Source organism: Notothenia rossii (genome assembly GCF_949606895.1).
Source record: "Notothenia rossii genome assembly, contig: scaffold_236, whole genome shotgun sequence".
Lineage (NCBI taxonomy): Eukaryota > Metazoa > Chordata > Actinopteri > Perciformes > Nototheniidae > Notothenia > Notothenia rossii.
In genome coordinates, this window is record NW_027640109.1 from 1 (window position 1) to 27,789 (window position 27,789).

Sequence of the window (27,789 nt, forward strand, 5' to 3'; positions counted from 1 at the left end):
AAATATGTTGATATGGATTATTATTGTTAAAGTAACAGTCTTTAATTTTATTTAGTGGGAATGCTGATACAGCATTCCAACTATCTGTTATGCTACGCACAAAATTCTTTATTAGTCCGCTGGGTTATTTGCGCCTCTTCTTCTCCTACATAGAAACATCGCAGAAACTCTGTTCAAACTTCAAACATTCAGCTCGCTCGGGAATCGATTGCTATTACTTTTATCATTCATAACTTTCATAATTCCGGAGGTACATCCCATAATTCATCAACATTTTAACATGGAAGTCAATGGAGAAACTCTTCAGACTTCAACAATCTTCATGCAACTTCAACTGCTAACTGCTCCTTCTTCAACTGCTAACTGCTTCTTCTTACTTTCACTCAGAATCCTCATTCCAACTTTAAAATGTTACACATCTTTCTGACATTATTCGTGTAACACAACCTTTAAATCTGATTATTACTTTTAGAGATATTAAACATTGTTCAGACCTTGGTAAAGAGGCCTTCTTCAGATTTTAGAGTGTGTGATGTCACAGCTAGAGTGGAGGACAGATTTAATTTTGCCTTCATATTTTCTTTTAAACCTGCCATAATCCCCAAACCCTACATTCCTGAGACATAATTTTTCATGAGAAACGTAGGAAAACATCTCGTTGCTTGAAAAAAAAAAGCAAAATAATTTTATTAAATGCCTCTTGAGGGTTCAGCCTCATCGTTCCCCACCACAGCAGCCGCACACGTTTAGGTAATCTGCCAAAAAGGCCACATTATTAACCCGAAAGTACACAAAAAGTACACTTCAGATGCTCAAGTTCCTTGACATGCTTCACGCTTTGACATTTTACCGATATCTGTTACGGTTCTTCAACAAAACGTTCACATGTAAGAGGTTTATCTCTCAGTCAGAACAATGAAAATGCTCTCCTCTCACCATGGAAACCTTTGATCTCTGGACACATCGTTAGCTCAAATATAAACACCTGTGTCATGGAATGCGATGATGTCATAACTCCAACTGACATGCTCAGAGCAGCAGACTTCAGATAATGGTTAACACAGCTCTACGTCAATCATGGGGTGTCATCATATGCCGTTTCCAGGGAAACGCATCCCTCGCCATAAAACAAGATGTCACTATAACTCCAATGGACACGGTTCGATCGTCTCCCAAACTTCGCTTCGATATCACCGGTCCATGCCTCAACAGCTCTACGCCAAATCTGAAATCTCACAATAGGCTGTTGCCATGGAAACGCATCCCTCGCCATAAAACACGATGTCACTGTAACTCCAACGGACACGGTCCTGACGTCCCACAATCTTCTCCTGTATATCACCTCTCCATGCCTCAACAGCTCTATGTCAAATCTGACATCTCACCATATGCCGTTTCCATGGAATCCCTCGCCATAAAACACGATGTTGTCGTAACGCCTATGAAAAGGGTCAAAACAGCACCAGACTTCAGATAATGGTTAATGGACCAGCTTTCAACATGTTTATGTGCCATTAGTGAGTTTTCCTCAAAAGCTGTTGCCATGGCAACGCATCCCTTGCCGTAAAACAAGATATTGCTATAATTCCTATGAAAATGGTCAAAAAGTGCTCAAACTTCACATGTGTGCTAATAGTCCAGCCGTGAAGACATCTATTTGACAGTTTTAAGATTTTTTCAAATGCCGTTGCCTTGGCAACACAATGCTCACTCTGAAACACGGTTTTCTCACAACTTCAGTTTCGAAATGGTCCAAAACTTCACAGGTTTGGTAACGATGCAGCCATCAACACATCTAAGCGTATTATGGGGTGTCATCAAATGCCGTTGCCAATGGCAACAGATAATTCGCCATCAAGTTAGTTCAAAAGTTTGCAGTTCAAAGATTCTGCTGATTTTCCAAGCCTTTTTACTTTATTTTCTTCTCTCATCACACATTCAAGCCCCCAGTGTTCATGTATCATTTCAATCTAAATTATTCACTCTCTTCTTACACATTACATTTCAGCATAGCAATTCAGCGTCAGCTTTTCAGAATAAAGCATTCCCACTAGCAATTTCTTCAGGAATTGCATTCTCTAGTTGTGAATAATCTTTTATTAGGTTTCTTTTATTTAAGTTATTATCTTTATCAAAAGTACCAGTATGTAATCATCTGTAGGAGTGTTCTTGAAAAAACAATCAGTTCGTAATGAGAGCGTGCTCCTCATGATGAGACTGCCCTGCAGCTATAATTGGTACCTTTTATAAATGATTAAACAATTAAAGTAAACAAACCCACAATTTTCTCCAGTAGGACAATCATAAAGGTAATTCATTTTTGAGTTGATTGCACATTCTTTGTTAATGAATAGAGATCCTCCCCGATGGGATCAGCAGACGGAGGGAAAGTAATGGATATCATAGCGGCCTGCGCTCATCTCTCCAAAGGAACTGAGTGGAACGGCAAAGTGAAGGTGGCAACATCTTAAAACAAGATACAGGCTTTAAAACAACATTATTCTCACTGGCAGATTTATGTTGCTTGTACTTCATGTTTTATATCAGTGGGTGTTTCTCAATGTCGAGTACTCTTGCTTGGTAGCACATGTCTTCCGAGTCACTTGCTTCAGAAGCGAGGCAAAAATACTTCCTGGCATTCGGAAAACAAAGAGTGGAACAGGCGAGCATGTGTGCGTCATATGAGAGGCCCGCCTTACATTTTCCGCCACAGATTTGGGAACAATTGGTCCGTGCGCAAAGCATTGTGGGGATTTTAAGACCGCGGAGTCTACACATGTATAGTCTAGAAATGTCTCGCTACAAAAATCAGCTCCTAACGTCTAACCCTATCGTCTATTCCTTGACCTCTGTGTGAAACGTCACAGGGTTAAGGGATAGTGGATAGGAGAATTCAAAAGGACTCGTACCCCTTTCACACCAAGGCTTTTCCCGTTCTAGCTCCGTGCTAGAGCTTTTCTGGTTCGGAACCAGTTCTTCAGTTCAGCTCCCGCTCTGTTCACACCGCTCAGAGCCCGACTGGTGCTGCGTCATTGCGTCATCGTTTGTGTCATGACGTAACCGTTTGCGTGCCTGTCTCATAAAGCCAAACCGCGCGGCACCCCATCACATCGACAACAACAACAATGGCCGATTGTTTTGAAGCGCTAATCGTTTTGCTCTGTCGAAACGAAATGGAAGAAATGGTACGACTTTACTACCAACTTTACAGTCGTTACATGCTACATTCAAAAGTTCTTTACAATCATCATCAACTTCAACGACGATTCCGTAGGAGAAAGAAGGTAAATCTACGTCCTATTCGATGGCGTTAGAGCTAGCTGCTGTTAGGCTCTGCATGCGCCAAGCTCAAAATACCCAGATTTGCAGCCTTAATTACTATGGTATAACATTCAAACTGATTCTCAATGTTATTTCCACAGATCATGTTGAAGCTGGTGGAAAGGCGGATGTTGCGTGTTATTTGGACACAGCCCAGATCCGACTTATGCGGTGCTTGCTTTCTAGACCGACAACTTTTTGGTGCTTGAAACAAACCGGATTCTGGAGCTTCCGCTGCGGTGTGAACAGGAAAAACCGGTGCTTTTCAAGCTCCAGCTCTGAACCGGCCCTGGAACCGCGTTGGTGTGAAAGGGGCATTAGGAGAAGAGACTGCGGTACTTTAGAGAATCCGACTGCACTTTCACTATCCGACGTGTTTATGATGTGCCAGCGGACGTCATAAATGCACGTCTATTGCTGTGGGGAAACTATGGAAACTACAATTTTCTATACAGCGGACTACAACATTGATGTAATAAGATTGATGGACTACTGTAAACTCATCTAGAGACTCTGCACCGTGCTCTGATGCTGTTGTTTTATGCTTTATGAACGTGGACAACAGAGAAACATATTCTTCATGACCAAAGTTGGAATTGAAATAAAAAAGAAAAGTGAAACAAACTGTCCTTCACTGCAAATATAGCTGCTACAACCCGCTGCTGCAGATACACTCTTTACAACATCAGGAGAATACGTCCCCAGCTGACCCAGAAAGCGACGCAGGTTCTGGTCCAGACTCTTGTCATCTCACGCCTAGACTACTGCAACTCCCTCCTGGCTGGTCTACCTGCATGCGCCATCCGACCTCTGCAGCTCATCCAGAATGCAGCGGCTCGTCTGGTCTTCAACCTTCCTAAATTCTCCCACACCACTCCGCTCCTCCGCTCCCTTCACTGGCTTCCAGTAACTGCTAGAATCTACTTCAAGACAATGGTACTTGCGTACCATGCTGCGAATGGATCTGGCCCTTCCTACATCCAGGACATGGTTAAACCGTAACACCCCAGCACGTGCACTCGCTCTGCATCAGCCAAACAGCACGCTGCACCGCACTGCGAGGGCGACCCAAGTCCCCATCAGCAAAAACACGTGGATATGCTATCCTGGCTCCAAAATGGTGGAATGAGCTCCCCATTGACATCAGGACAGCAGAAAGCTTACACATCTTCCGGCGCAGATTGAAAACTCATCTGTTTCGACTCCACTTCGAGCGATAGAACTATTAACAAAGCACTTATATACTAATAAAGGACTGGCTTATGCTAAAGCCAGTTGAGTAGCACTTGAAATGTTTTAGCTCTATGAAACCTGATGTACTTATATGATTCTTTTTCTTCAAGTTTGTATTTTGTCGGTCGAACTCACTTATTGTAAGTCGCTTTGGATAAAAGCGTCAGCTAAATGCAATGTAATGTAATGAAACTTATGCTTGTCACCCTCTCCCTCCGGTCCACATTAATACAAATGATCCCAATACGTATGACTGTATGAAAAGATCTTTAAAAATAGAAGCTGGTAACTTTTATATTTTTATTATGATCAATAAATCTCACGAAAAGACCAAAACTACTATTTGTTTGCAAAAAAAGTATTTTCCAACAAAAGACGGGAAGTGTCGTTTTTAGCAAAGGTGATTTGTCCCCAGGTGTGCTGAGGACTATCTGTGGATTAATACACATAGGGCTGTGGTCTGTATTAACGGTAACAGGAGGGTGATTTACATTATGTTTAATTCAAAATAAAATGTAGTGCCCTTGTTCATTGTAATGAAAGGACATGTCACCCAGTTATGCATTTTGAGTTATAAATCAGTTCAACTCAAAGGTAGGTGGATCAATTCCTTGATGTTGTTGGTCATTTAGGATTTATTGACAATAATACAAATGTAGAATAATGCCGCTTACTGTAACTCTATGACGAAAAGTTGGAGATCTGACTCTTCCTCAAACAGAGCGTTTTTCTTCTTCTGTAATTATTCATAAAAGAGAATGCATGAGCTGTAATTACACCACCTTTGTCTTTGTTGCCGTCTCTGTCCAGTGTGTCCTAAGGAACATTACAGTGCCATTATCAAAGAACAACCCTCTTTTTATGTGCTGAAACCCTTTTATTACATAGTTAATGATCCAGAAAGTATCTTATCTCTAGCTCTGTGCGTCTACCTGAATAATGTCCTGCTCATCCTCCCTCATGTTCTCTCCCCCTGCCCTCTTGTTCTATATTTCCTCTCACTTCAGTGCCTCCTCTGCACCTTGTCTGTTTTGACACTTCATTAAGACTGATTCAGAATTCTTCATATTATAGCGAGGATGCTCACTTCCAGAGGGGCAGTGCTGTGTTGTATCTAATCAAAGGCCCCCAGCCTACCTGCTAATTATAGCCTGTCATATTCAAGAGAGTCATTTCAAACTGCAGGTCCTTTATTTTGTCCTTTTGTCGTTAATGGATAATTGCTGTGGTGTTTCTGCTCTGCAATTGCCACGAAATTACCTGTCAGTCAAACAATGGTGGTGGCAGCTGTGTTTGCTAATGTTTTGTGTAGACAAAGTTTGAGTTTTTAAAAGTATAACTGCTCTTCAACAAAAAAGCACTACCTATAAAATGTGCAGTGATGACATATTTTTTGGAGAAAGACCTGGAAATAGGGATTCATATTTACATAATGAAACCCCTATTATCGTTTTTGAAGCGTAAACGCAACTGCCAGGATTAAAAAGCTATCGTTATGCTAGATAAAACGGACTACATCACAGTCACATGACTTATGGTCACCACCGCTAAGCTAAAGGTGGCTAATGCTTGACGTAAAGTTTAGTCTTATTTAGTCACCTACTAACAACCACCTTTTCTATGATTGACAGAAGTTTAAGCCATTCATAAATGGAGTTTTTACTGACGTATTTCATGTTGAATATGTTAGAATGTTTAAGCAATATTAACCACAGACCTACATTCATGCATCTAGCCAAGAGCATGTTTAACAAATGTATTTGACTTCAAGGTAAGAGAACCTGAAGTGGTAACATCCTAACTCTTTTCCGGATTTTAGGACTTATTCCTGAACCACTCTAAGGAGGACATATTATGCTCATATTCAGGTTCTTACTTTTCACCCTCTGTCTGAAGCCAGAGCCCAGTCTGCTCTGATTGGTAAACTGGCCAGCTCTGTTGTGATTGGTCAACTGCTTAAACATGTCCCACCCCCTTATCACATACATTGGGTTGGAGTGCTAGCCAACAGAAGCACGTCATTATCTGTCACTATGTTACGGAAGTAAACAAAGGAAAATAATGGAGGCATTTCAGGCAGGGGGGGGGGGGGAAGAAACTCCATCTGGAGGGAACACAGGGATTTAAAGGTGGCGTCGGTAATTTGGAGAAACCAGCTCGAGTGCGCTCTAATTTAAAATACACAACCTGAAAAAATCTGCCACTTCCTTACAGAGCCCCTCCTCCAACACACACGAACGCGCACATGACCAATGAGGGCACGAGATAAGTTTGTGCACAGATGCAAGGCTGACAGGCAGGTAGGCCATCCAGTTATTTTAGCCCGGCCGGCTCAGATGATTGTCCTGCTTTTTACAGCGCCACGGCTTCCACAGATTAAATGTTGTATGGATTTGTTGTCAAAGCACTTAAAATATTCATTGCTATCGGGATGTTAAGAGCATTCCATGGAATATAACAAAAAGCGTATCTTGATCCGGTTTCTCACCTACCCAACTTTTAACCTTTGCAGATCATCAACATCCAGAAAAAACCTACACTACAGGAAAGGAAACAAAACCAAAACATAATAAGGCCCCTTTAATGTTCGGTATAGACTAAATGGGGTTAAAAAGTAACATAAAGGAAAATCAAAAACTGTCATGAGGAATGGCTAAAAGTTAATGCAGTTTCTTTCTAAGGTGTTTTATAGACTGTCTCACATCTGAACCTTAAGCCGACAGCAGAGCAGTATGGAGTCAAATTTGGGTCAATATTCTAGCGTGCAAAAAAAGCTACTCACGAGCGGAACATGTGCTTTTACACGCGCATAAAATGACCCTCGCGCGCAGATTAAACCCCCGCGAGCAGAGACAGCCCTCTTGCTCACTCGCTCGAGTGTCAGCCTCACTCACTCGCTTCGCGAAGTCTGTCTGCGCGCGCGTGAAAAGTTTCTGACACTTTGGGGCGGAGCCACTGGACTTTGATTGACAGCTGCCAGGAAACCTGGAGTTGCCAGGTTTGATAAATGCCTGAACTACCAAGAGCCGAGGAGTGACAGCAGCAATATCAGTTGGACGAGATTGAATGGTAAAGATGTCCATAAAAAAAACATTATATTCGTAAAGTGTATAGCTAATATATATATATATATATATATATATATTAATTAATTTTATATAAAACAATATATTTTTGAGTGGGCTGTATCTGTCGAAAACTGCTAGCTACTGTCTGCTGTATGCACCTCTTATGAAATGAACTATAAATGAACTATAGTATTACTATAGTAAACTATAAGAGTTTTATAGTGTCCTATAGTAAGTTTGTAGTGTTCTGTAATATTTCAATAGTAATACTATGTATCTAGATCTTTGTAGTATTCCTATATTATTTTAAATAGTTTAACTATAGTATAATATATATAGTGTTTCATAGTTGTTTTTTAAACACACTATAGACCACTCCTGGTAATATCATGATATTGTCATAGTGAATGCATATTATTACTATAGTGTTTGTAAAAGTACTACTATAGTTTTTTTTTTGGTGTTTCCGTATTAAGACTATATTATTTTAAATAGTACTACCATAGTATAATATATAGTGTTTCTGTAGTCGTTTTTTTAACACACTATAGAACACTCCTATAGTAATAGTATGATATTGTCATAATGAATGCATATTATTACTATAGTGTCTGTAAAAGCATTACACTCCTAGAATTAATGTGTCATTTTTTGTATATCAAATTAATTGATAGTCCAAGCATTTATCAAACCTGGCAACTCTGGGCTTCCTGGCAGCTGTCAATCAAAGTCCAGTGGCTCCTCGGCAAAAGTTTGTTGTTTTGTGTCAGTTTTACGTCGCCCCCTCCATTAACATTATTCCTAATTGTTCCACAATGTTTATCATCATTAAATTAATATCTATATATGTTATACTATACTTGCACTGCTTACCGTTTCATACTTTATATATCTTAGCATATTCATACACACTGTTCATACTGCTCACAGGCTGCTGTGTATATTCATACCCCTCACTGTTTATTCATCATTCAATTATTCTATATTTTATTCTGTAGATTGTGTAAATTACTTTTCACTTTACTGCTTGTTGCACTCCTGGTTGGAAGCTAAACTGCATTTCGTTGTCTCAGTACCTGTAATATGTTCAATAACAATAAAGTTGAATCTAATCTTGAGCAGGAACACATTTATTTACTTAGTACATATCTGACATTAACAATTAAACACGTGTGCATTCTTTATAAATGCAAACCGAGTCACGCCGATTCCGGAGGTGGCGGTGTGCACCTTAAAGTTGTTTGCAATCCGCCAAAAAACCGAGAGAAGAAGAAGAAGGCGAATAAGTAGAAGAAGAAGAAGCCGACTCGGAGCTGTCCGACTTCAGGCGAGCTTTTTGAGACCTCCCCCGGCTGCGATCGGCTATTCTCGTCTACTTTCGAGGCGAGCCGCAACGCGTCTCAAACAAGCCTACTTTTCACACGCGCGCAGACAGACTCCACGAGCGAGTGAGGCTGAGGTTGCGTTCGGATAGTTTAAAAATCAGCTCCTAAATTCTAACCCAATCTCCTATTCCTTGACCTCTGAGTGAAACGTCACGGGGTTAAGGGATAGTGGATAGGAGAATTCAAAAGGACTTAGGAGAAGAGACTGCGGTACTTTAGAGAATCCGAATGCACTTTCACTATCCGACGTGTTTATGATGCGCCAGCGCAGGTCATTGTGTGCTGCTGTGGGGAAACTATGGAAACTACAGTTTTCTATATACAACGGACTACAACATGGATGTTTAATAAGAACGACGGACTCATCTAGAGACTCTGCACCGTGCTCTGACGCTGTTGCTTTATGCTTTATGAACAACAGAGAAACATATTCGTCATGTTGGTCAAGTTACTTTTAAAAAGTAACTGGTAATAGTTATAGTTACTTCTCTCAAAAGTAACTAGTTACTTTATTAGTTACTAAATTATAAAAGTAACTAGTAACAAGTTACTTTACTTTAAAAATAATAACAATAAAAATACAAGTTTTTTGTGTTGTTTTTTGCTGACTAGTTCTCTGAAGGCAACAGACTCGACCGTTGCGATGGGCAGCATGTCCTCAACAACATACCTGGCAATCTATTTAGTTGACTCTGGGTGACGTGGCGATTTGAAAGAATCGTTTTTTGGCTGTTTAGATGGTGTTGCTCCATCTGGGTCACTGCCGGTGGTTGAGACGGTAGGGTCTTTGGCGACTAGTTTTATAGCCCCATGCAAGGGTGTAACTTTGGTTTGAGAATTGGGGGGGACACAAAACAGGGGGTCCTCCGCAATGAAACATTGTTCTCTATTTAATACCATTTCCTGCCTTTCTACAAATATATATTAGGGACTATGGTGTTAACTAATCCAAGAAAAATGTGTAGTGTATATTAGGGGTTTCACCAACTAATCGACTAGTCGACTAGTGGACTACCTCTACCACTAGTCGGCGCTGTAGGCCCTAGTCATCTAGTCGTGAACAAAATGGAGGCAAACGTGGGAGATGATGATGCCGACATTGGCGCTGAGGTGCTGCAAAATGCTCCAGCAAAACACGTCCAACTTTCAGGGGTCCTCATCTTATGCGTAAATGCGCCGCACCTATGCACTCTACAGTTTCAGTTTTAGCTCCGGCACTAAAAGTTCACGAGCGTGCTCCACTAGCACCCCCTCTTTGAACAGCTGTTTGGACCTCATTTTGAAAGCAACAAGAAAACACCGGTCAACAGTGGCGCGGATGAGCTACGGGATTACTGCCAGCAGACACCCCATATCCCCACAATGGATAACCCTCTGAAGTGGTGGGCACAAAACACGAACCGCTTCTCCCGTTTAGCCAAGCTTTCCAGGAGCTACCTGGCTAGCCACCAGCACAAGTGAACGGATGTTTTTCCTGGCAGGCAACACTGTCACCCGACAGCGGTCAAGCCCCCTTCCCTCACATGTTGATGCGTTGGTCTTCCTTAACGCAAACCAAAAAACCTGGAAGGGTGGACATCGTTATCGAGGAGGACAGTGACAGCGAGTAAAGTGTTGCGCAATGCACACTGGATTTACGTAGCATTTATGTTCTTAACAGAGTTTTTGCAGTAGATTTGGTGAGTCCAGTTACTGTTTTTTATTTAATCAGCCATTTAACTCATGTAACCCAAATTAAAATGCTGCTTTGTTACAGTGTTTAGTGTAACTGTATGCATTGCAATACAAAATACAGTTTTACACCTCTCTTTGTGTGTCTTTATTATGATGTAACAACTAGTCGACTAGTCGACTACTATTTTTAAAAACTTGTCGACTAGTAAATATTGGTAGTTGTGAAACCCCTAGTGCAGGCCTATCCCAGCTAACAATTGCACGTGGCTGCCACGTTACAGCCACGTGATGCTGTTGTTGTGACAACGTGACAATTTACGTGGAGGCCACGTGATTTTGTATGGTTGAAATAACGTGGTCACCACATTGAAATATAACGTTGAAATGTAACGTTCACACCACCTTTAGACCACTTTCTATTTGCAATTATATTTTATTTCGATTAGCTTTAATTATGTCAAAGTAATCAACACAACTCAAATTTTAATAATACACTTCTTAGACAATTTTATTTGTATTTCAATGGTTCAAATGCATAATACATCATGACATGATTCAAATTGACATAGATATATATCAATAAGAAATTCCATAAACCCATAATTAATTTTAGGACATGTAGACAGTAGAATGATGTTTTTTATCATATTTCTACAATTATGGAAATTTAAATATTCTCTGCAAACTTAAGGTGTATAAGTAACCAGTTTAATTTGTATGTTCCTGAACAAAAGAACATAATGAAGCCATGGTCAAATGTAGTAACACAAAGAGGGATATAAATGATATCAATTGCAATCTCTTTATATGAAGGCATAACAGGTTTACCTAAACTACTTTCTAAGTACCTCAAGGAAATAACCTAACAATAGATAAAACATTGTCCAAGGTAATACAATAATAGCTGGCCAGCTGAACATTTGTGGCTTTCGAACCGAGACCTTGTAGACTAAATGAACATTTACGTTGGTGGCGCTATATGTATTTATTCAGTTATTATATATATGAATGGCAGTAACATGTATCTACTACGTAGGTGAATTTAAATGAAATAAAATATTTATTTATTCAGTTATTATATTTTTTGTACAAGCTGGCCGAAACGTCCGCCCCGACAAATATACCTGGCCAAAACGTCCGTTGGCCGAAACGTCCGTGCACCAAAGACCAGGCATAATATGTGAAATGTTAATCTGAATCTGTATCTATATCGACTGCAGATGCGACGCTCTTCCTTCTCTTTGCAGCAGGTTCCTAAAAAGCAAGAACGCACATTAGGGAATACATGGTATATTAGAAAATAAAATCCTTAATTGTTCCTAATTGATGAGTAGTGATAATGATAACTAACTTTGTGAGAATGCAAATATTTAAGTACTGATGACACATACTATATGTCAAAGTGGTAAATGTATGTATTATGTAAATGCTTTATTGACAGACATTTGGAGAGATGGACCAAATATTTAAGTAAGTCACTAGAATCCACTATCACCTTGTATTTTGGCCCTCCTTTTTTCTTCGGTGCATATTTGAGATTTTCGGACAGTTGCTCCTCCACCTCGGAAGCCTTGGCTTTAGGATGGTTTTTCAAGCATGCTCCTGTAGGAAAAGTAGCACAAAACTGCTAACCCCAAGCAATGCACGGAAGAAAGGAAGAGTAACAAGTATATGTACTGGTGAAAGAATTAACACTAAAACAACTATTCCTCACAAATCTAAACTAAATAATCCTAAGTCAGTTTTATATTTTAATATTTGTAATTAGAATGGTATTCACAGACGAACACAGGATACATCCCCCAAATCTTTACTGGCACCAAATATTCAAGATGGCCAGACAAATGGGTTTCTTGCTGAACCATTTCCCTCATTATCATGATCACCCACTGGGGACCAGTATCTCGCACTTGGGACCAATATCCCCATTAGCGCCGATGTAGGATCAATATCCCCCATTATCACCCACCTGGGACCATTATTGCTAACCGAGATGATTACCCCCCATGAACAGCTGAAAAATGTACGCGGTAGTATGGCCAAACCCCGGAGAAAATTAAGAAAATCCAAGATGGCCACAACAATAAAGATATAAAAATAGAATCAGCACCAAAATCATGAGGGTTCTTGGCCCATGGATGACCAATACTCATACAAATAAGTAAATTAGAATGTCACATAGTTTTTGAAAGATCCACTAACGAAGATGCAGACCCAGACACGTACCCACTCATGCACATGAAACATAACATCCCCAAAATGGTCGTTTCGGTTATAATAAATGATAATCAACATGTTATATTGAGTATCTCTGGAGTGCATCAGGCGAGCTTCATAAAATACTGAAGAAGCAATTGCATGCCATTTATGACTTAAACACTTACTGATGAGGACCTTGGTGACCGACTGGTCAATCAACGCGTTCTTGCCCTTCTTTCCCTTGAGGCTATACGTTGACCATAAGGCATTGGTTCCCAACTTGGAGAGCATCCTCCGGATGGTGTCTCCGATGTTGTGGCCACCCAAGGAAGTCATATAGCATGTCTGCAATGTAGATAATTAGTTTTCTTAGTAAAAAACCCTTGAGTACATCCAAGTGAAAATGCTAAATTGTCAGATATATATAACAAAGGCAGCATTGAATATAACTACTACAGTTTTAAAAATAATTCAGTGGTCCCAATTATGTCTATCTATCTATCTATCTATCTATCTATCTATCTATCTATCTATCTATCTATCTATCTATCTATCTATCTATCTATCTATCTATCTATCTATCTATCTATCTATGCCTGCCTGCCTGCCTGCCTGCCTGCCTGCCTGCCTGCCTGCCTGCCTGCCTGCCTGTTTAGCTGTCTGTGTGCCTGTCTGCCTGCCTGCCTGTCTGCCTATCTGTCTCTTTGGAAGATGGAGTTACTTCTTCATAACATTTAAGCGATTCTTAACAAAATAAGTTTTTCTTTCACAATGGAACATACCAATTGTCTCTTGAAGGCCTTATCTGTAAGCCTCTCACAAAGCCTATCCAGCTCCTCAGTACTGCTGACAGGGTCTGGTAGTACATCGTCCAACTCCTCTCCTGCTGCTCTGCTGGCACTTCTCAAGAAGCGCAGCATTCTAAGGATTTCCCCCTGTGACTCTTCAAGGTTTTGCATACGCATCAGCATCCTGCTCTGGAATCCTGTAGCAAGATAACACAATTCCACATTTTTAAATACTATGCTTAGAATTTGCATCTATTCACACACATACATGTATAATGCATTAAGGCAATTGCGACAAATGATTCATTACATTTCATGTTGCGTTGAAGTTAAACACATATTTCAAGCAACGGCAAGTGCTAGATCCCAAGCTAAACGTAAATGGAATGAGAAAAAAATGCGAAAAGGATGCCATAATCATCAATCAATTTGTCTCAAAAGAACACAATGTTTAGAATGAAGAAATCAAAATTGAATATTTTCTGGATCACAATTTTGAAAGATATTCTTGAAGTAAAACTGTTACATTAGGCTTTGTTACCTGTTGGCTCACTTTCAGGATTTATTGCAGCAGATGTAGAAGCTCTGGGTGTTGTGGGGGTGCTGAAAACATAACATGAAATTATTACTTCACTGCAGTACATGCCAACAGTAAGCCATAGTTACATGGCATGAGTAGTAACAGAGATTCGCTACAGCTTAATATCAGATTGGTCTAATGTACTACATGTACTAGTCTAAATGCTTTAGCACGGGGTGACTGTACCAATGAATGGCCTAGACCAGGGGTTCTTAACCTTTTTGACCTTGAGGCCCAATTTTTATAGTACAAAGTGGCCCGGGGCCCATTAAATATTAACACTGTATAGGTTTAATTGACCTCATTCTCGGTTTGATTTGTATTCAATAATAAACCAAATCCACTAACTGTTTAACAAGCAAAAACCTTATCAAATAAAATGACATGATAAAATGGGATCATCACAAATACTTTTATTAAACATGTGTATGTAAACCTACACATACTGTATCAAGACACCGAACAGGCTGATAATTCCTGGACCAAATCAAGCTGTGACAAGAAAAAATGTCAAGGATCAAGTCAGGCTTTTAAATAATAATAAAAAAGACCAATATTAGGATTTTACTTTAAATTAATAAAATATATATATATATATATATATATATATATATATATATAAATAATCAATCAATCAATAAAAGGGGGTGATAAAATAAATGCATTCAAATAATATAAATCTATTTTTAAATTAAATAAATAAACTAAATGAAATTGAAATAAAGTGCAAATGAAACTATAGCCTTATAATCTGCAAAGCTATTTGAAAATTGCTTCAGCAGTCTCCATTTTTGCATGGCAGAACCAGAATAATCTTTATATCTGTGACAAATGAACAATGACACAAATAATAACAACAATGAACAACAATAACAACAATAATACAACTCCCTTTTTATCTTGACCTCTTAATGAGACACTTGGGCCTGCTTCTGAGACATAATCAGATCCAGTCTGGGTGGAATGGGAGAAAGGCTCACTCTCAGAGTAGACTCCAGTGTTGCTCTGAGTCTGTTTCGGGCTTTGGTCTTAGTTGTGGCCACAATGGAGAATCCTGATTCACACAGGTACGTAGTTGTGAATGGGAGAAGGAGTTTCACAGCCCTCAGTGCAAGACATGGGTACTCCTTTGAGACAGCAACCCAAAATGAGCCCAGGTCCAGTTTGCCCCACTGCAGCTTTAAAGTGCTGTCAGTGGAAACGTCCAGAAGCTGGGATTCCAGGTGTGAGGGCAAAGCAACATCATTTGCAGTGGGATCCACTGAAAATGGGTCCAAAATCCACATGTTTCCCTCTCTGGGATCCTCAGGAAAGTAGTCACCAAATTTCTCTGCCAGTTGTGAGAGGTGCTGGGAGACTGAGTCGCTGATCTTCACCTGAGGGGAGTTTTCCAAAATGTCAGACAAAAGTGGAAACATGTCCATCCTATTTTCCTGGGCCCTCTTGGTCCACAAAGCAAGTTTCCTCTTGAAAGCTTCAACTTTGTCTGCAAAACAAAATATGTTGCTGTTTCTTCCTTGAAGTGAGGTGTTCAGTTGGTTCAGTAGTGAAAAAATGTCACAGAGGTAGGCAAGTTTTGCTGTGAACATTGTGTCAGCATAGTAATCTACAAGATTAGATTTTTTCTCACTGAGAAAAGAGAAGACCTCATTCCTCAGTTCAAACAAACGATTGAGGACCAGTCCTCTGGAAAGCCATCTCACTTCACTGTGATATAGCAGTTGGACATGATCTGCTTCTATGTCCTCACAAAGCTTAGCAAAACATCTGGAGTTCACAGCATTGTTTTTAATAAAGTTTATGGTTTTCACACTTACATCCATCACCTGGTGGAGGTCTGGTGACATCTTTTTTGCTGCAAGGCTTTCACGGTGGAGAAAACAGTGTGTCCATTTAGCTTCTGGTGCACGATCAAGGATCTGTCTAATGACACCATGATGCCTGCCAGTCATTGATGCTGCACCGTCACTGCACACCCCGACACAGTTCTGCCAGTCCAGGCCGTTCTCAGTGAAGTAGTTATCCATGCAGCGGAAACATTCCTGAGCCGTAGTTCGTGTTGGTAGCTCTCCACAAAACAGTATGTCTTCGTGCAAACTACTGTCCCAGCGATAGCGAACAAAAACAAGCAGCAGTGCAGCATTCGTGACATCCGTGGACTCGTCTAATTGCAAAGAAAAACAAGGGCTGCTTTTTATTCTTTCTATAAGTTGATGCTGTATGTCTGATGCCATGTCCGCGATACGGTGACTCACAGTGTCGTTTGAGAGTGGGATGGTCAGCAGCTTTTTTGCAGCGGCCTCTCCGACCATCTCACGGCACATATCAACAGCGGCAGGCAGAACCAACTCCTCCGCTATGGTGAATGCTTTCTTACTCTGTGCCACACGTCTGGCTACGAGGTAGCTCGCTTTCAATGCACATTTAGAGTTGCTTGTCAGTGACACGACAGACCTTTTCTGCATCTGCAGCCCACTTTCCTTCCTCTTAAAATATTCCACCGGCTTTCCCACGAGATTCGGGTGCTTGGTCTCTAGATGCCGCTGTAGTTTTGAGGGCTTGAGGGCTTCGTTGGACAGCATTAGCCCACACTCCACACACTGGGCTTTTGGCACTGCCTCTGTTCCTCCATTTACGAAACCGTATTTAATGAAGTCGAGATTGTATTTCCGTAAAAACTTTGTCTTTTGGGTGGGGGGGTTGGCAGGACATTCGTCTTCATTTTTTCTTTTTAAAAACTTCTCCATTTTTGCCGCTTCATCTATGTGTATTGGCGCTTGTTAACAACTGAGTGGTAATAAAGATACATTGACAAAAAAAAAAACGCCACCACGTGGTCGAAAGCTGCACGCAGTCTCGCGGCCCTTGCGGCCCACAGGTGCAAAACTGAAAGTTTTTTGTGGCCCTCTGGGGGGCGCTGGCGGCCCAAGTGTGGGCCGCGGCCCTATGGTTAAGAATCACTGGCCTAGACCAATCATGGTGAGCAATGAGATATACATGTACGTACTACTCTCAGTAAATACTTGGGTAAAACTACAAAGCCTCAGATTCCTTACCTGGTATGGAAGGGTAGCTTTCCTCCACGATGATCCTCAGACAGTCGTGCACTTGAAGTCATCACTGTATACAGAGATAGTAATGTAATTAATTTATAAATGTCTGTATCAGAATATTTAAATTAATATAAAGTGAAAGGCTAAATGGAGCAAAGTGAAAACAGTGGTGCCCCTTTTGAGTGACCTCATTTTAAGACCACCTCTCTTGGGAGACCACTACAGCATGCACCAATGGCTACACATCCCATGCTATTGAACCTCTTATGAGAGACCACCCTTTATGACAGATCGGTTTGGCTTGGCAGATGGGGTGGTCTCTCAAGAGGACCAATGTATATCATTACTCGAAACAGTTTTTTTTTTTAAATATGAAGACAAATGCACAATGTCAATAGTCCTAAATACCTGATCTTGTGTCACTGTTAGGACACACAGGAGACTGGATTCTATGCCCAGAAATAGACCTGGAAGGGGTACTGCTACTTGGTGATATCGCTCTCGGTGCAGAACAGCCTTAAACAGAATTTAATGAGTGCGGTTATCGATAAAACATTATTAATGCATTTTTCATTAGGACATGAAAGCAATACTTTATTTTCACTGCAAGAAGATACTCCCAAAATATCAATTTACCGGTACTGATCTACCTGGTACTGCATAAATGTCTGTACCAAAAAGTAATCATTGTTCTATATGTCAAAATAGCCCATAGTTAGCCAGTTAGATACTGTGTTTAAGAAAAGGTTGGACCTCCTGGGAATAAAATTAGCATACAAGCAAATGCTGTTTTTTTCCTTTTGTGACTCAAGCTTCATGTTGAAACTAAAATAATTGAAATTAACAGTTGAGGATATAGCTCTACTTGATCCTTGTGCCAACCTCATTTACCATTTGTCCGTTGAGGAGGTGTTGGTAGCTCGGCCAGAACTAGAGCAGGGACACTGTCACTTGCCTCCAGTATCTCCCCTTCTTCGTCTGTATTAACATTATTTAATAAAGATTAACAGGTGAAGTGAAGCACCACATTAAATGACATTTAATAAAGAAAACTGAAAGGGTTAATATTTCTTATTCCGTTGAACTGTTTTTCTATTAATTTGTGGCAATTATGAAGCCATCTATGTCGTCACATATTTAAATATACTCTTATGCCCAATTCTCTGTATTTACCATCAGCATCTTCAGTTTCTGAAACCTGAAACTTTGCAGGCTTCTTAGTTTTCTGTCGACATTCTTCTGTGTCAGTCTCTACATTGGAGGTATCCTCAGCCTTTCTCGCCCTTTCTTGAGCCTTCTCATAGGTGTCTGAAGTTGGAAACAATATGTTATATTAAGAGACCTGATATACTGACAAGGTAATAAAATTAACGTCATTCTGTTTCCTTTTTTCACTTCAATTTATTACAGTTCCCGCTTAGTACACAAAACTAGCATGAATTATGTACTTAATCTAACGTTTCAAACTGTAAATATTAAATGCTTCCTACCTCCAAATGAAAATATCCTAACTTCATAAAGCTTCCATTTCTCTTTGTCAGGCAGCTCCCCTCTTCTGGCTTTTGAAGAGGCTCCACCCCTTGCTGGCCAATAGCAACACAGACGCTGAAATATAACAGCAGCGACTGAATGTAGTTAAAATGTTTTAATGAATTGCGTAGTGATATACAGTGGTCCTGTATTGAGATCAAGGGCTATACATCCCATGTTATTGAAACTCTTATGAGAAGTGACCTCTCTTAAGAGACCACTTTTTTGGCCGGTTTTTGGTGGTCTCACGAGGCCTGTAGATAGTAAAGATGATAAAAGCTTAAGGCGCAGTCACCGAAATGTCACTAACACCCCCCCCCCCCCCCCCCCCCCCCTTGACTCCTGACTAGTACACCTCCACTGAGTGTGGAGGGAGTGGAAAAGTGCGTCCACCAGTGGGAAAAAGGGCCAAAATTCCTCTAAAGGGGGAAGAAAAGCCCCCTAGACACCACCGCCCCAACCAACCACATATGTGAAACGCTTTAAGTTCTATTTTTTATCAAACGGCTGCAAACCCATATATTTGACAATGTTCCAAGTACATGCATGTATTTACTTACATCTCTTGTTGACTGTATCCATGACTTGTGGACGACTTCAACAGCCATCTCGTCCACAAACTCTACTACAACAAATTCGCCCAACATCTTTTACCTGAAGACCAAGACACAAAAGCTGTTTATCACTAAGCTTACTATCATATATTTAATTGCTACATCATCTGTGGTATACTTTGGATAAACTATAACCCATGCAGAACAACTAAATACTTGCAAACTTTGTAGCAGTGGTGCTTATTGAAATGAAATAATGCACTTAACTATTATAATCCATGCAGAATGGTAAGAAACACCGCCTTTCTGCCATTCCCTTTCTCAACCATGATGGCTTTAGTGTGGAGGCTTTTTCTTGTCAGGAGCTTCATGCAGCTGTCGTTCAAGTGGGTGCAATATACTCCAATAATCTGGGAATCGCAGGGCTCCATGAAGACAGATTCAGTTCTGTTGTACACCCTGCACAACACTTTCTTATTTCCCTCTTCATCTTTCTCATTTGATAAAGCCACCGCCTCACAACAAGATGGACCATCCAAAATAAATGCATTGTTCGGCTTCTGTAGTTGCATGGTGCTTTCTGCCCTTGTCAAACATGTTGTGCATGGAGCGTTTTCCAACTCGTGAATCCTTTTCACAATCTGTGCCAGGGCATTCTTCCCAGAACGGACCATTCTCTTCATCTTATGGAGGTAGTTTTCAAATGGGAAGGCCGCACAGCTGTCCAGGCTTCCAAACCGCTCAGCATCAGCGGATATGTGGAGCATGGCATACACGTTGTACACAAGGAACTCCTTGCCATAGAGTTCACGACCCCTCCGTACAAAGTAGACTAAAAGGTTGTGAGCATACTCCTTATGAATTTGCACAAGAGTTGGTGAAACAAGAATGCACATAGCAACAGATATGGCCATGAAATGATCATAAAGGTCATTCCTAAGAATGCCTTTGAGCACCAGCTTTCCTGTATACAGCAAAAATTGACGGTACTCAGTAGCCTTCCATCTTTCAATATCTCCAAGGCCTCTGGGTTTCCGCGCAAAACTATTTGGAATACACCTCCGAAGGTCCAGAAGTTTTTCACTGATTTCTTCTATGTGTGTCGCAGGGAGCCTCATTTCCTTTTTGCCTCTGACCCACAGAAGAATTAGCCTTCGTGTGACCCCAAGACAGGCCTGGTGCATATAATCCATAGAAAATACATTCACAGCATCCACTTGAAGAATAGTGAAAGGGGAAACTCCTTTATGGTGTTCTTCTTGAGACTGATCCCTGAATGACTGGTTTGTTCTTAGCACAATGTTGTCAATGTCTTGGTATGTCAGCCTGCCATACCAAACACCTCTCTGCGTACATTTTTCACAACCGTAGTATCCAGAATACTGTTTTGTAGCCCGCACCATTGCTTTTGCAGGAGCATCGCAAACGATGCACTTCAGTATCACTTGAATTGCATTGTCTACTGAATGCCATGTTGCAAGATGTGATTCAATTCTGTTATTGTGTCAAGTAAGAAATCTAAATTGCTTGGTTTTGAATTGCCACATGTTATGGCAACAGGGAAGACAGTGACTGGTTCCATCATTATTGCACACAAGACTGGCCACACACATGTATTCGAGCTGCGGAAAAGAGGGAGACCATCGATATTGAAAGAAATTTCAATGCTGTCTGTATTGTGCAGTATTTCCTGGGGGTACTTGTCCAAGGTCTTCACCAAGGAATCTTCAAGTCCCAAATATACATAACTCATGCCCGATTTTTCTTCAGTTGTCACCTTCTTGTCTGTTTTTAATAACGTACGAGCTGTTGATGGCAGATTCTTATGTCCAATCTTCTTGAACACTTTGAGTAGGTCATCTACTGCCATATGTTTTATTTGGTGTGCATTGACCCATGGCACTAAGTATTCAGCTACCGGTACATGTTGTTCTTCTTCTTCTGATTCAGATGAAAGGATGACTGGATTTGCGTCAATGAAGTCCCACATTGACCCATCATCATCGCTCTCAGCATCAGCATTTTGTCCATTTTCTTCTTCCACAGACTCGCTTTCCAAAGTAACATGTTCATTCATTGGAACATCAGCTGCCTCATCTGAATTGCATGCAACATCTAACACAAAGTCAGTAATGTCACTATCACTGTCACTGTGTCTTGTCTGGACCTTTTTATTCATACGTGATGCCGATCTTTTGGCTGAAACCCACTTTCTATTGTATTGTGTACGACGCCGCCTCTTCTCATCCATTTTGCTGCAAAACAAGATTGCGCATGCATATGATCAAATTAAAATAAAAAAACATGCCCATGCAGGGGTGGATCCAGGAATTGAAAATAGGGGGGGGGGGGCAAGCCCCCCTGGATACACTACTGCCATGCACCACTGCCTGCACGGTAAGATTGTATGTTCCTCATTTCTTTTAAGTTAAGAATATGAGCGATCAACAAATATTACTACTTTTTGCCCCATTGCAATTTGTACAAGGTTTAGTTGCAAATGCTGATGGAAGACTATTGATTACTTCAGGATGTTACTTTTTCCAACTTAATCAACTTAAATAAATTCAGGGCAAAAGATAATCATAAAAACATAATTTCAACTGGCTGAAAACTATCAACCAATGTCCATTCAAAAACATAAAGAGTCTGTTACTCTGAAAAGTTGAATTTTGCATAGATCTAGACTACATAAAAAAAAATATATATATATAGCAGCCATAATTTAGCATCCTCTAGCTTTCTTGATGGAAATTCACTAAAAATCTGCAGTGTTCAACTTCACATTGTCATCTAAATTACCCTTCTAAAGTTCTATAACCTTAAATACCAACTTCTAGCATTGAAGGACCTAAACACAGTGTGTACCTGTGTTTAGGTCTTTCTTAGCCAACTTCATGCTCTATTATTAATCTACAATAAAGAGCCAGCGACGGATCCAAAGGGGGCGGGGGGTGCATTGCAGCAAGGGGCGCATGCCCCCCCCCCCCCCCCCATATGTGTTGTCCTAGACTGTGTAATTTCAGACCAGGATGTCCCTATTAAACTTTTGGTTGCCCCCCCCCCCCCCCCCCCCCCCCTATTGGTCGCCGAAATCACATACAGTCAAGCTGTGTCCACAGTCAAGCTGTGTCCACGTATGCATGGCCTATACTATTACTATGGCCCAACACTACGAGACTGCCAACGAAGCACAGCACTGGTCGCCCTACTCCTGGTCCTCCGTTGCAAATACATGGAATTCAATAAACATTGAATAGCATATCATGCAGTTTGTCTGTGCCTTTTCCTCCGTGTTGTCCTGGTTTGCTGTGCTGCCTCCTAGTCGCCACCATGGTTTGCTGTGCTGCCTGGGGATGCTCAAATCGCTCTGAGAAAGGAGTACGAATGTACGGCTTCCCCACTGACACAGAGCGGAGGAAAAAATGGCTGGCACAAGTCAGCAGGAGCATTTTCATGACCAACAGCAAAAAAATATGTGAGGTTAGGTTATTGTATACAAACACTGCATTTGCACTTTTTCACAAAACGAAAACCACACCATTGGGAAAGCTTAATGTTTTGTTTAATACAAAAAAACAGGGCAAGGCTTGAAAAACACTGAGAGTTGAGACTCAGGGTGCAGGGTGAGGGTCTCAGTGCAGGTATTCAGGCTCCATTGAATCCCCCTCTGGTTCTTGTGCTGAAAGAGGGAGTAACAGACAGGAGAAAGGGTTATACACACCTATATAGCACACCTATTGGATGGGAAATTGCCTTGGGGAGATAAGATGTGGTCTTTGTTCCCAACTGAAGTTATGGAACTTTATTATTTGTGAGTTTAACAAAGTATGACAAATAGCATCAGTAACAGTGATATGAATTTCTATAAAGTTGTCTCACATTCTTGGTCATATTTTATATACAGTATATAATGAGTATAACATGTCCAGTAAGTATAAAGTGTTTCCTAATACTGTGTATTCAACCACTATGGTATAGTGTATGGTACTATGGTATGGTATCCTAGCTTAATCTGTTATCTGTAAACGTTCCCTAAATCCACTAATTTAGGGATAATCCACTGACATCCTTTAATACACATGTTAATTTGAATCAGATGTACTGATAATATCCGCAATATAAATCTTTAAGCTTCTTCTTACCTTTAAAAGTCCGTCACGAACGGTCTATTATGCTGCAACTCTACAGCTCTGCTAGCCTTGGCGCTAACTTCCGAGGAACGATTGAGAGGCTCCACGATCCGCCATTGCTGTAAAAAAGTGGTCCATTGGAGTGAACGGAGATGACATAACTCTCAGTCTATACGGCGCTGGGCCTAACGTTCCAGAGATTGACAGCGTGTCCTCGTTTTCGCAGATCCGTTTAACCGTTTGTAGGTCGCTGAACGGCATTAATTTTAACCAGCGCTAGTGGGGGCATCGAGGGACAGGAAAGGGTGTCGAACTGGGAAAAACGATCAAATAACTGTCTGTTTTGCAAAATACATCCCATCTTCTGGGAGAATAGATGGATATTTGAGGGACTATATAATTTGTATGCGTATGGATCGACCAGGATGTGAAGTGGTAAATCCAGAACACTGAGAAAAGGCGCGAACGAAATTTGCCGTGATTGGTTGAATTCTTAGGCTGGTGAGAGCATATACAGTTATAAACATCAACAGCAACAAATGGACGAACAATATTCAACTACATAATAGAGTAGACTCCATCTATTTGCATACAAATCATATGTATGTGCACCCACTTGCATGGAAAGGAAAACGTTATATTTCAACGTGGCCACAACGTGGTATTTATACGTTATATTTCAACGTGGCCACAACGTGGTATTTTCTTTGTAAAACCACCCAAGTAATATTTTTTGCACAAATTACTATCCTTCAAACTCATATTCTGACAAAAAGGAAATAAATAAATAAATCTATAACATTAAACAAATCAGTATTTTTAGACGGGTGCTTGTGGTGAACCACAACGTTGGGGCCACGTGGCTACCACGTTGTGCACAGTGCCACCAAACTACCACTTTTAGGCCACGTGGTGGCAACGTGGCGTGTTAGCTGGGATTCAACTGGCGGCCCGCGGGCCAGATGCGGCCCAGAACCAACTCCCGAGTGGCCCAGCCTCCCGTAGCCAAATTCCTACACTAGTACAGACCATGAACGCAACACTCCGCATTGCATAGAAACCACCAAACCACAACGCAGCACGTTTTTTGAAAGTGCATCTAGTGGTGCTAGTAACGGTGGTCCTATGATAGCAACTCTAAAATATGTCTCTCTCAACTCTGAAGCGTAAACAGAGACAAAACGGTCATTTATCTTGTGGAGCAGATCCAAGTCAAGCTGGACCTTTTTGCGACCGACTTGAGCAAGGGTCGGAAGCTGCATTTTCCGACGCTCCCCAAACACATCACATCTCCGGCACAAATCACGGATGGGATGACAGATTTCATTGCGAGGTTGAAAGAGAACTTTGCCGATCGATTGGATGGACTTGCTCTGCCCACAGAGGTGATGGGCTTTGCCAGAGACCCCTTCACTGTTGCCATAGAGGGGGACGTATCAACCAGAGCAAAGGAAGTGGTCCCCTGCATCGACAAGGGGAAATATACATTGGAACTTATTGACATGCAGCGCACTAATGGGCCAGCGAAGCTTTGGAGTGATGTCAACAAACATCAGTTCCCTAACGTTCAGAAAGTAGCGATCTGTGTGCTCAGTATGTTTGGATCAACATACAAATGTGAATCAAGCTTTTCACACATGAACTCAATCAATAGTAGCACTCGCTGCTCCCTGACTGACAGCACTCTTCACCAATGTTTTAGGATTGACATCCTATGAGCCAAAAATCACTGCTCTTGTTTAAAACAAAAAATGTCCCTTCTCCCATTGAGAAAGTCAGCGATGACCAATCACAAATGAGGTGATAGTAAGCACCTAGTTTACTATAGTAGACGTGTAGTGTAGTATTCATTCATATAGTTACCCGTATCCCTTGTTATGAGTTTGTGCACTGAAGGGTTTGACAGTTCTTTCTGTATTCATTTAAATGCACTTTGTAATGTGTCTGGGTCAAATGTGACCAAAACGTATGATTTTTTTGTTATTACTTGAAAGTGAAAAAATAGTATTGCTTTGTGTTGCATCGGAGCTCTTTAGCAGTTTTTTTTGTATGTGAGGACATTTATTAAGACTGCTATTATTGTATTCAGTAAATGCACTTTTTGATGTGCCTGGTTCAAAAAACATAAGCTGAATATTTGACTTCTAAAGCAAACAAATGTAATGCTACAACTGTGCACTTTTTTTTCAGATTCTGTTAAATTAATGCTAATTTGTTGTGTTTTTATGCACTTTTTGACCTACATTTGTTAGATGAACAATGAATAAAAATTGCATGTTTTTCATCGCAGTAATATGTGTTGGTTTAAAATGTGTCACTACCCGCTTTTTACAGGGCGCTGAATGTCTGGCCCAGCTGAATTTTGTAGTTATAAAATCTGGCCCAACTGAATGTGTAGTTGAATAGCCCTGCCCTAGTGTATATAATGAGTGTGCAAACTTATCTATCCATGAACCTGTTTTATTTGTGATGACCTCACATCCTATAGGTGGGTCCGGGGGCATGCACGGTTTTTCTTTAAAATTGAAGTTAAAGCATCAATCTGGTGCACAAATTAAGAGATTTATGGATACAACTCTCAACACTCATATGAAACAGAACTGTATATATTTCAATACTCCAAAAACCATTAGAATATGCTCGCAACCAATAACACATCATTGATCAACTCCTCTCTCCTATCTTTATCTTACCTAGTCTGCATTCTTTCTTTTTATTTATGCATATTTCACTAATCACTTCCCTTTCAAACTGTGTTTTTAATTTTTTACTGACATTGGAATTATTTATTATTTATTTTGAACAACGATATTAAATAGATGGAAATATTTGTTTAGACCAAACCGTTTGAGACCCACTGAGATAACTAAGGTTTACAATCACTCAGCGAGTCCTTTACCTCCCTGAGCTGACGTTATCTCAGCCTCTCAGTCTGACAGGAGAGGACTCTCCCTCTCCTTATTGTTGAAAAAGCTTCTAATCTCCGTTAGCTCCGAGCTAGCACCAGATACAACAACCCCTGTAACTCTCTCTGTCTCTCTCTGTCTCTCACACAAACTGCGCTCCTGCCACACACACAAACAGACGCTCCTCCGTGATGATGACCACTTGCATAAAAATAAAAAAAACACATTTGAAAAGTCGGGGACACACAAACGAGATTTCGAAAAGTTGGGGGGACATGTCCCCCCTGTCCCCAGTGGAAATTACGCCCATGGCCCCGTAATATTTTGTGCGTCCTTTATCCCCACAAATAGAAAATAGTGGTTATATCTCCAAGTTGTAAATGCGCTGCTGCTCTCGCTGATACTTGCATCTGCCATTGTGTGTGTGTGTGTGTGCTGGTGGTGAGCGTTGCCGTGTGTGTGTGTGTTAGCATTAGCAAGTGTTTGTGTGTCTGTGTATGTTCCCCATAAGGCAAGACCCGCCCAACTCTGTCTCTGATTGGCTTACCCTGAAATGTTACCCCGCGTTAACCAATCATCACTCCTCTCTGGTTACTTTAACTTTTTGATGGTGCTGTGCGAGGACATCGCTGTATTCGCCTGTAAGTTACATCTGCAGGGAGAGTCGGTTCAGTTCCATCACATAATGTAACGCAGTAACGCACCCATTTAAATCACAGTAACTATAACAGCGTTACTTAATTGGAATAGGTAGATAGTAACGCTATTAGTTACCGCAAAAAGTAGTTGCGTTACAGTAACGCGGTAGTCCCAACACTGGTCATGACAAAAATTGGAATTGAAAAAAAAATGAAAGTGAAACTTATGCTCGTCACCCTCTCCCTCCGGTCCACATTAATACAATACAATACAATAATAATGCAAGAGTAATCCACCACCATTTGCAGAGATTATTTTCATACTGCGTACTGAGGAAGATAAACAGGCTAACAAAGCCAGTAGAATGAAACAACATTTCGGCTTCACAAAGTCTAAAGCCATCTCAAACATGCAAGCTGTAAACTTGCCCTGCACGGATGATGTCGAAAGCGTGTCAAAAGAAACTAATGACGTATTCTTAGACATAACCACAGACTTAAAGAAGCAAATTGCTGAACTTCAGGTTCAGATGGCGACACTCAGGGCATGCAGTTCAGAGAAGCCTGTGAAGAAAAAACGGTGAGTGTAAAAGAGAAATGCAATAATAAAGACAAACAAGCAGAAAACCAACTGCAGCAAGTTACTACAAGGTTGAGGCCGAGGCCATGGTATTGCTTCAAATGTGGTGAGGATGGCCACATACTATCCGTGTGCAGTAACTTGCCA

At 40.8% G+C, this 27,789-nt stretch overlaps 1 protein-coding gene across 3 annotated transcripts; it reads right to left on the reverse strand.

Annotated features, from left to right (window-relative positions):
* Nucleotides 1-11,231: 11,231 nt before the first annotated feature.
* Nucleotides 11,232-18,834, reverse strand: LOC307027092 (uncharacterized protein). 3 transcript variants are annotated; one of them, XM_079695295.1, is made up of 7 exons: nt 18,193-18,468; nt 17,305-17,368; nt 14,210-14,271; nt 13,663-13,865; nt 13,066-13,225; nt 12,177-12,283; nt 11,232-11,935 (listed from the first exon to the last, which is right to left on the reverse strand). In XM_079695295.1, exons 2-7 carry the CDS (start codon nt 17,364-17,366, stop codon nt 11,870-11,872), a joined length of 660 nt encoding a protein of 219 aa, XP_079551421.1. In that variant the 5' UTR covers nt 17,367-17,368; nt 18,193-18,468; the 3' UTR covers nt 11,232-11,869. The 3 variants fall into 3 exon arrangements, with proteins under 3 accessions (XP_079551421.1, XP_079551420.1, XP_079551419.1); XM_079695294.1 differs by lacking the exons at nt 11,232-11,935; nt 12,177-12,283 and adding an exon at nt 18,475-18,834 and having other exon boundaries at nt 12,428-13,225; nt 18,193-18,279; XM_079695293.1 differs by lacking the exons at nt 11,232-11,935; nt 12,177-12,283 and having other exon boundaries at nt 12,428-13,225.
* Nucleotides 18,835-27,789: the final 8,955 nt, after the last annotated feature.

Coding starts and splice junctions, on each gene's coding strand:
- LOC307027092 (XM_079695294.1), bottom strand. CDS start 17,366: ATGACTTCAAGTGCACGACTGTCTGAGGATCATCGTGGAGGAAAGCTA. Junction 14,272..17,304: donor AAGCTACCCTTCCATACCAG/GTAAGGAATCTG, acceptor TTATGTTTTCAG/CACCCCCACAACACCCAGAG. Junction 13,866..14,209: donor TCCTGAAAGTGAGCCAACAG/GTAACAAAGCCT, acceptor ATCTTGCTACAG/GATTCCAGAGCAGGATGCTG.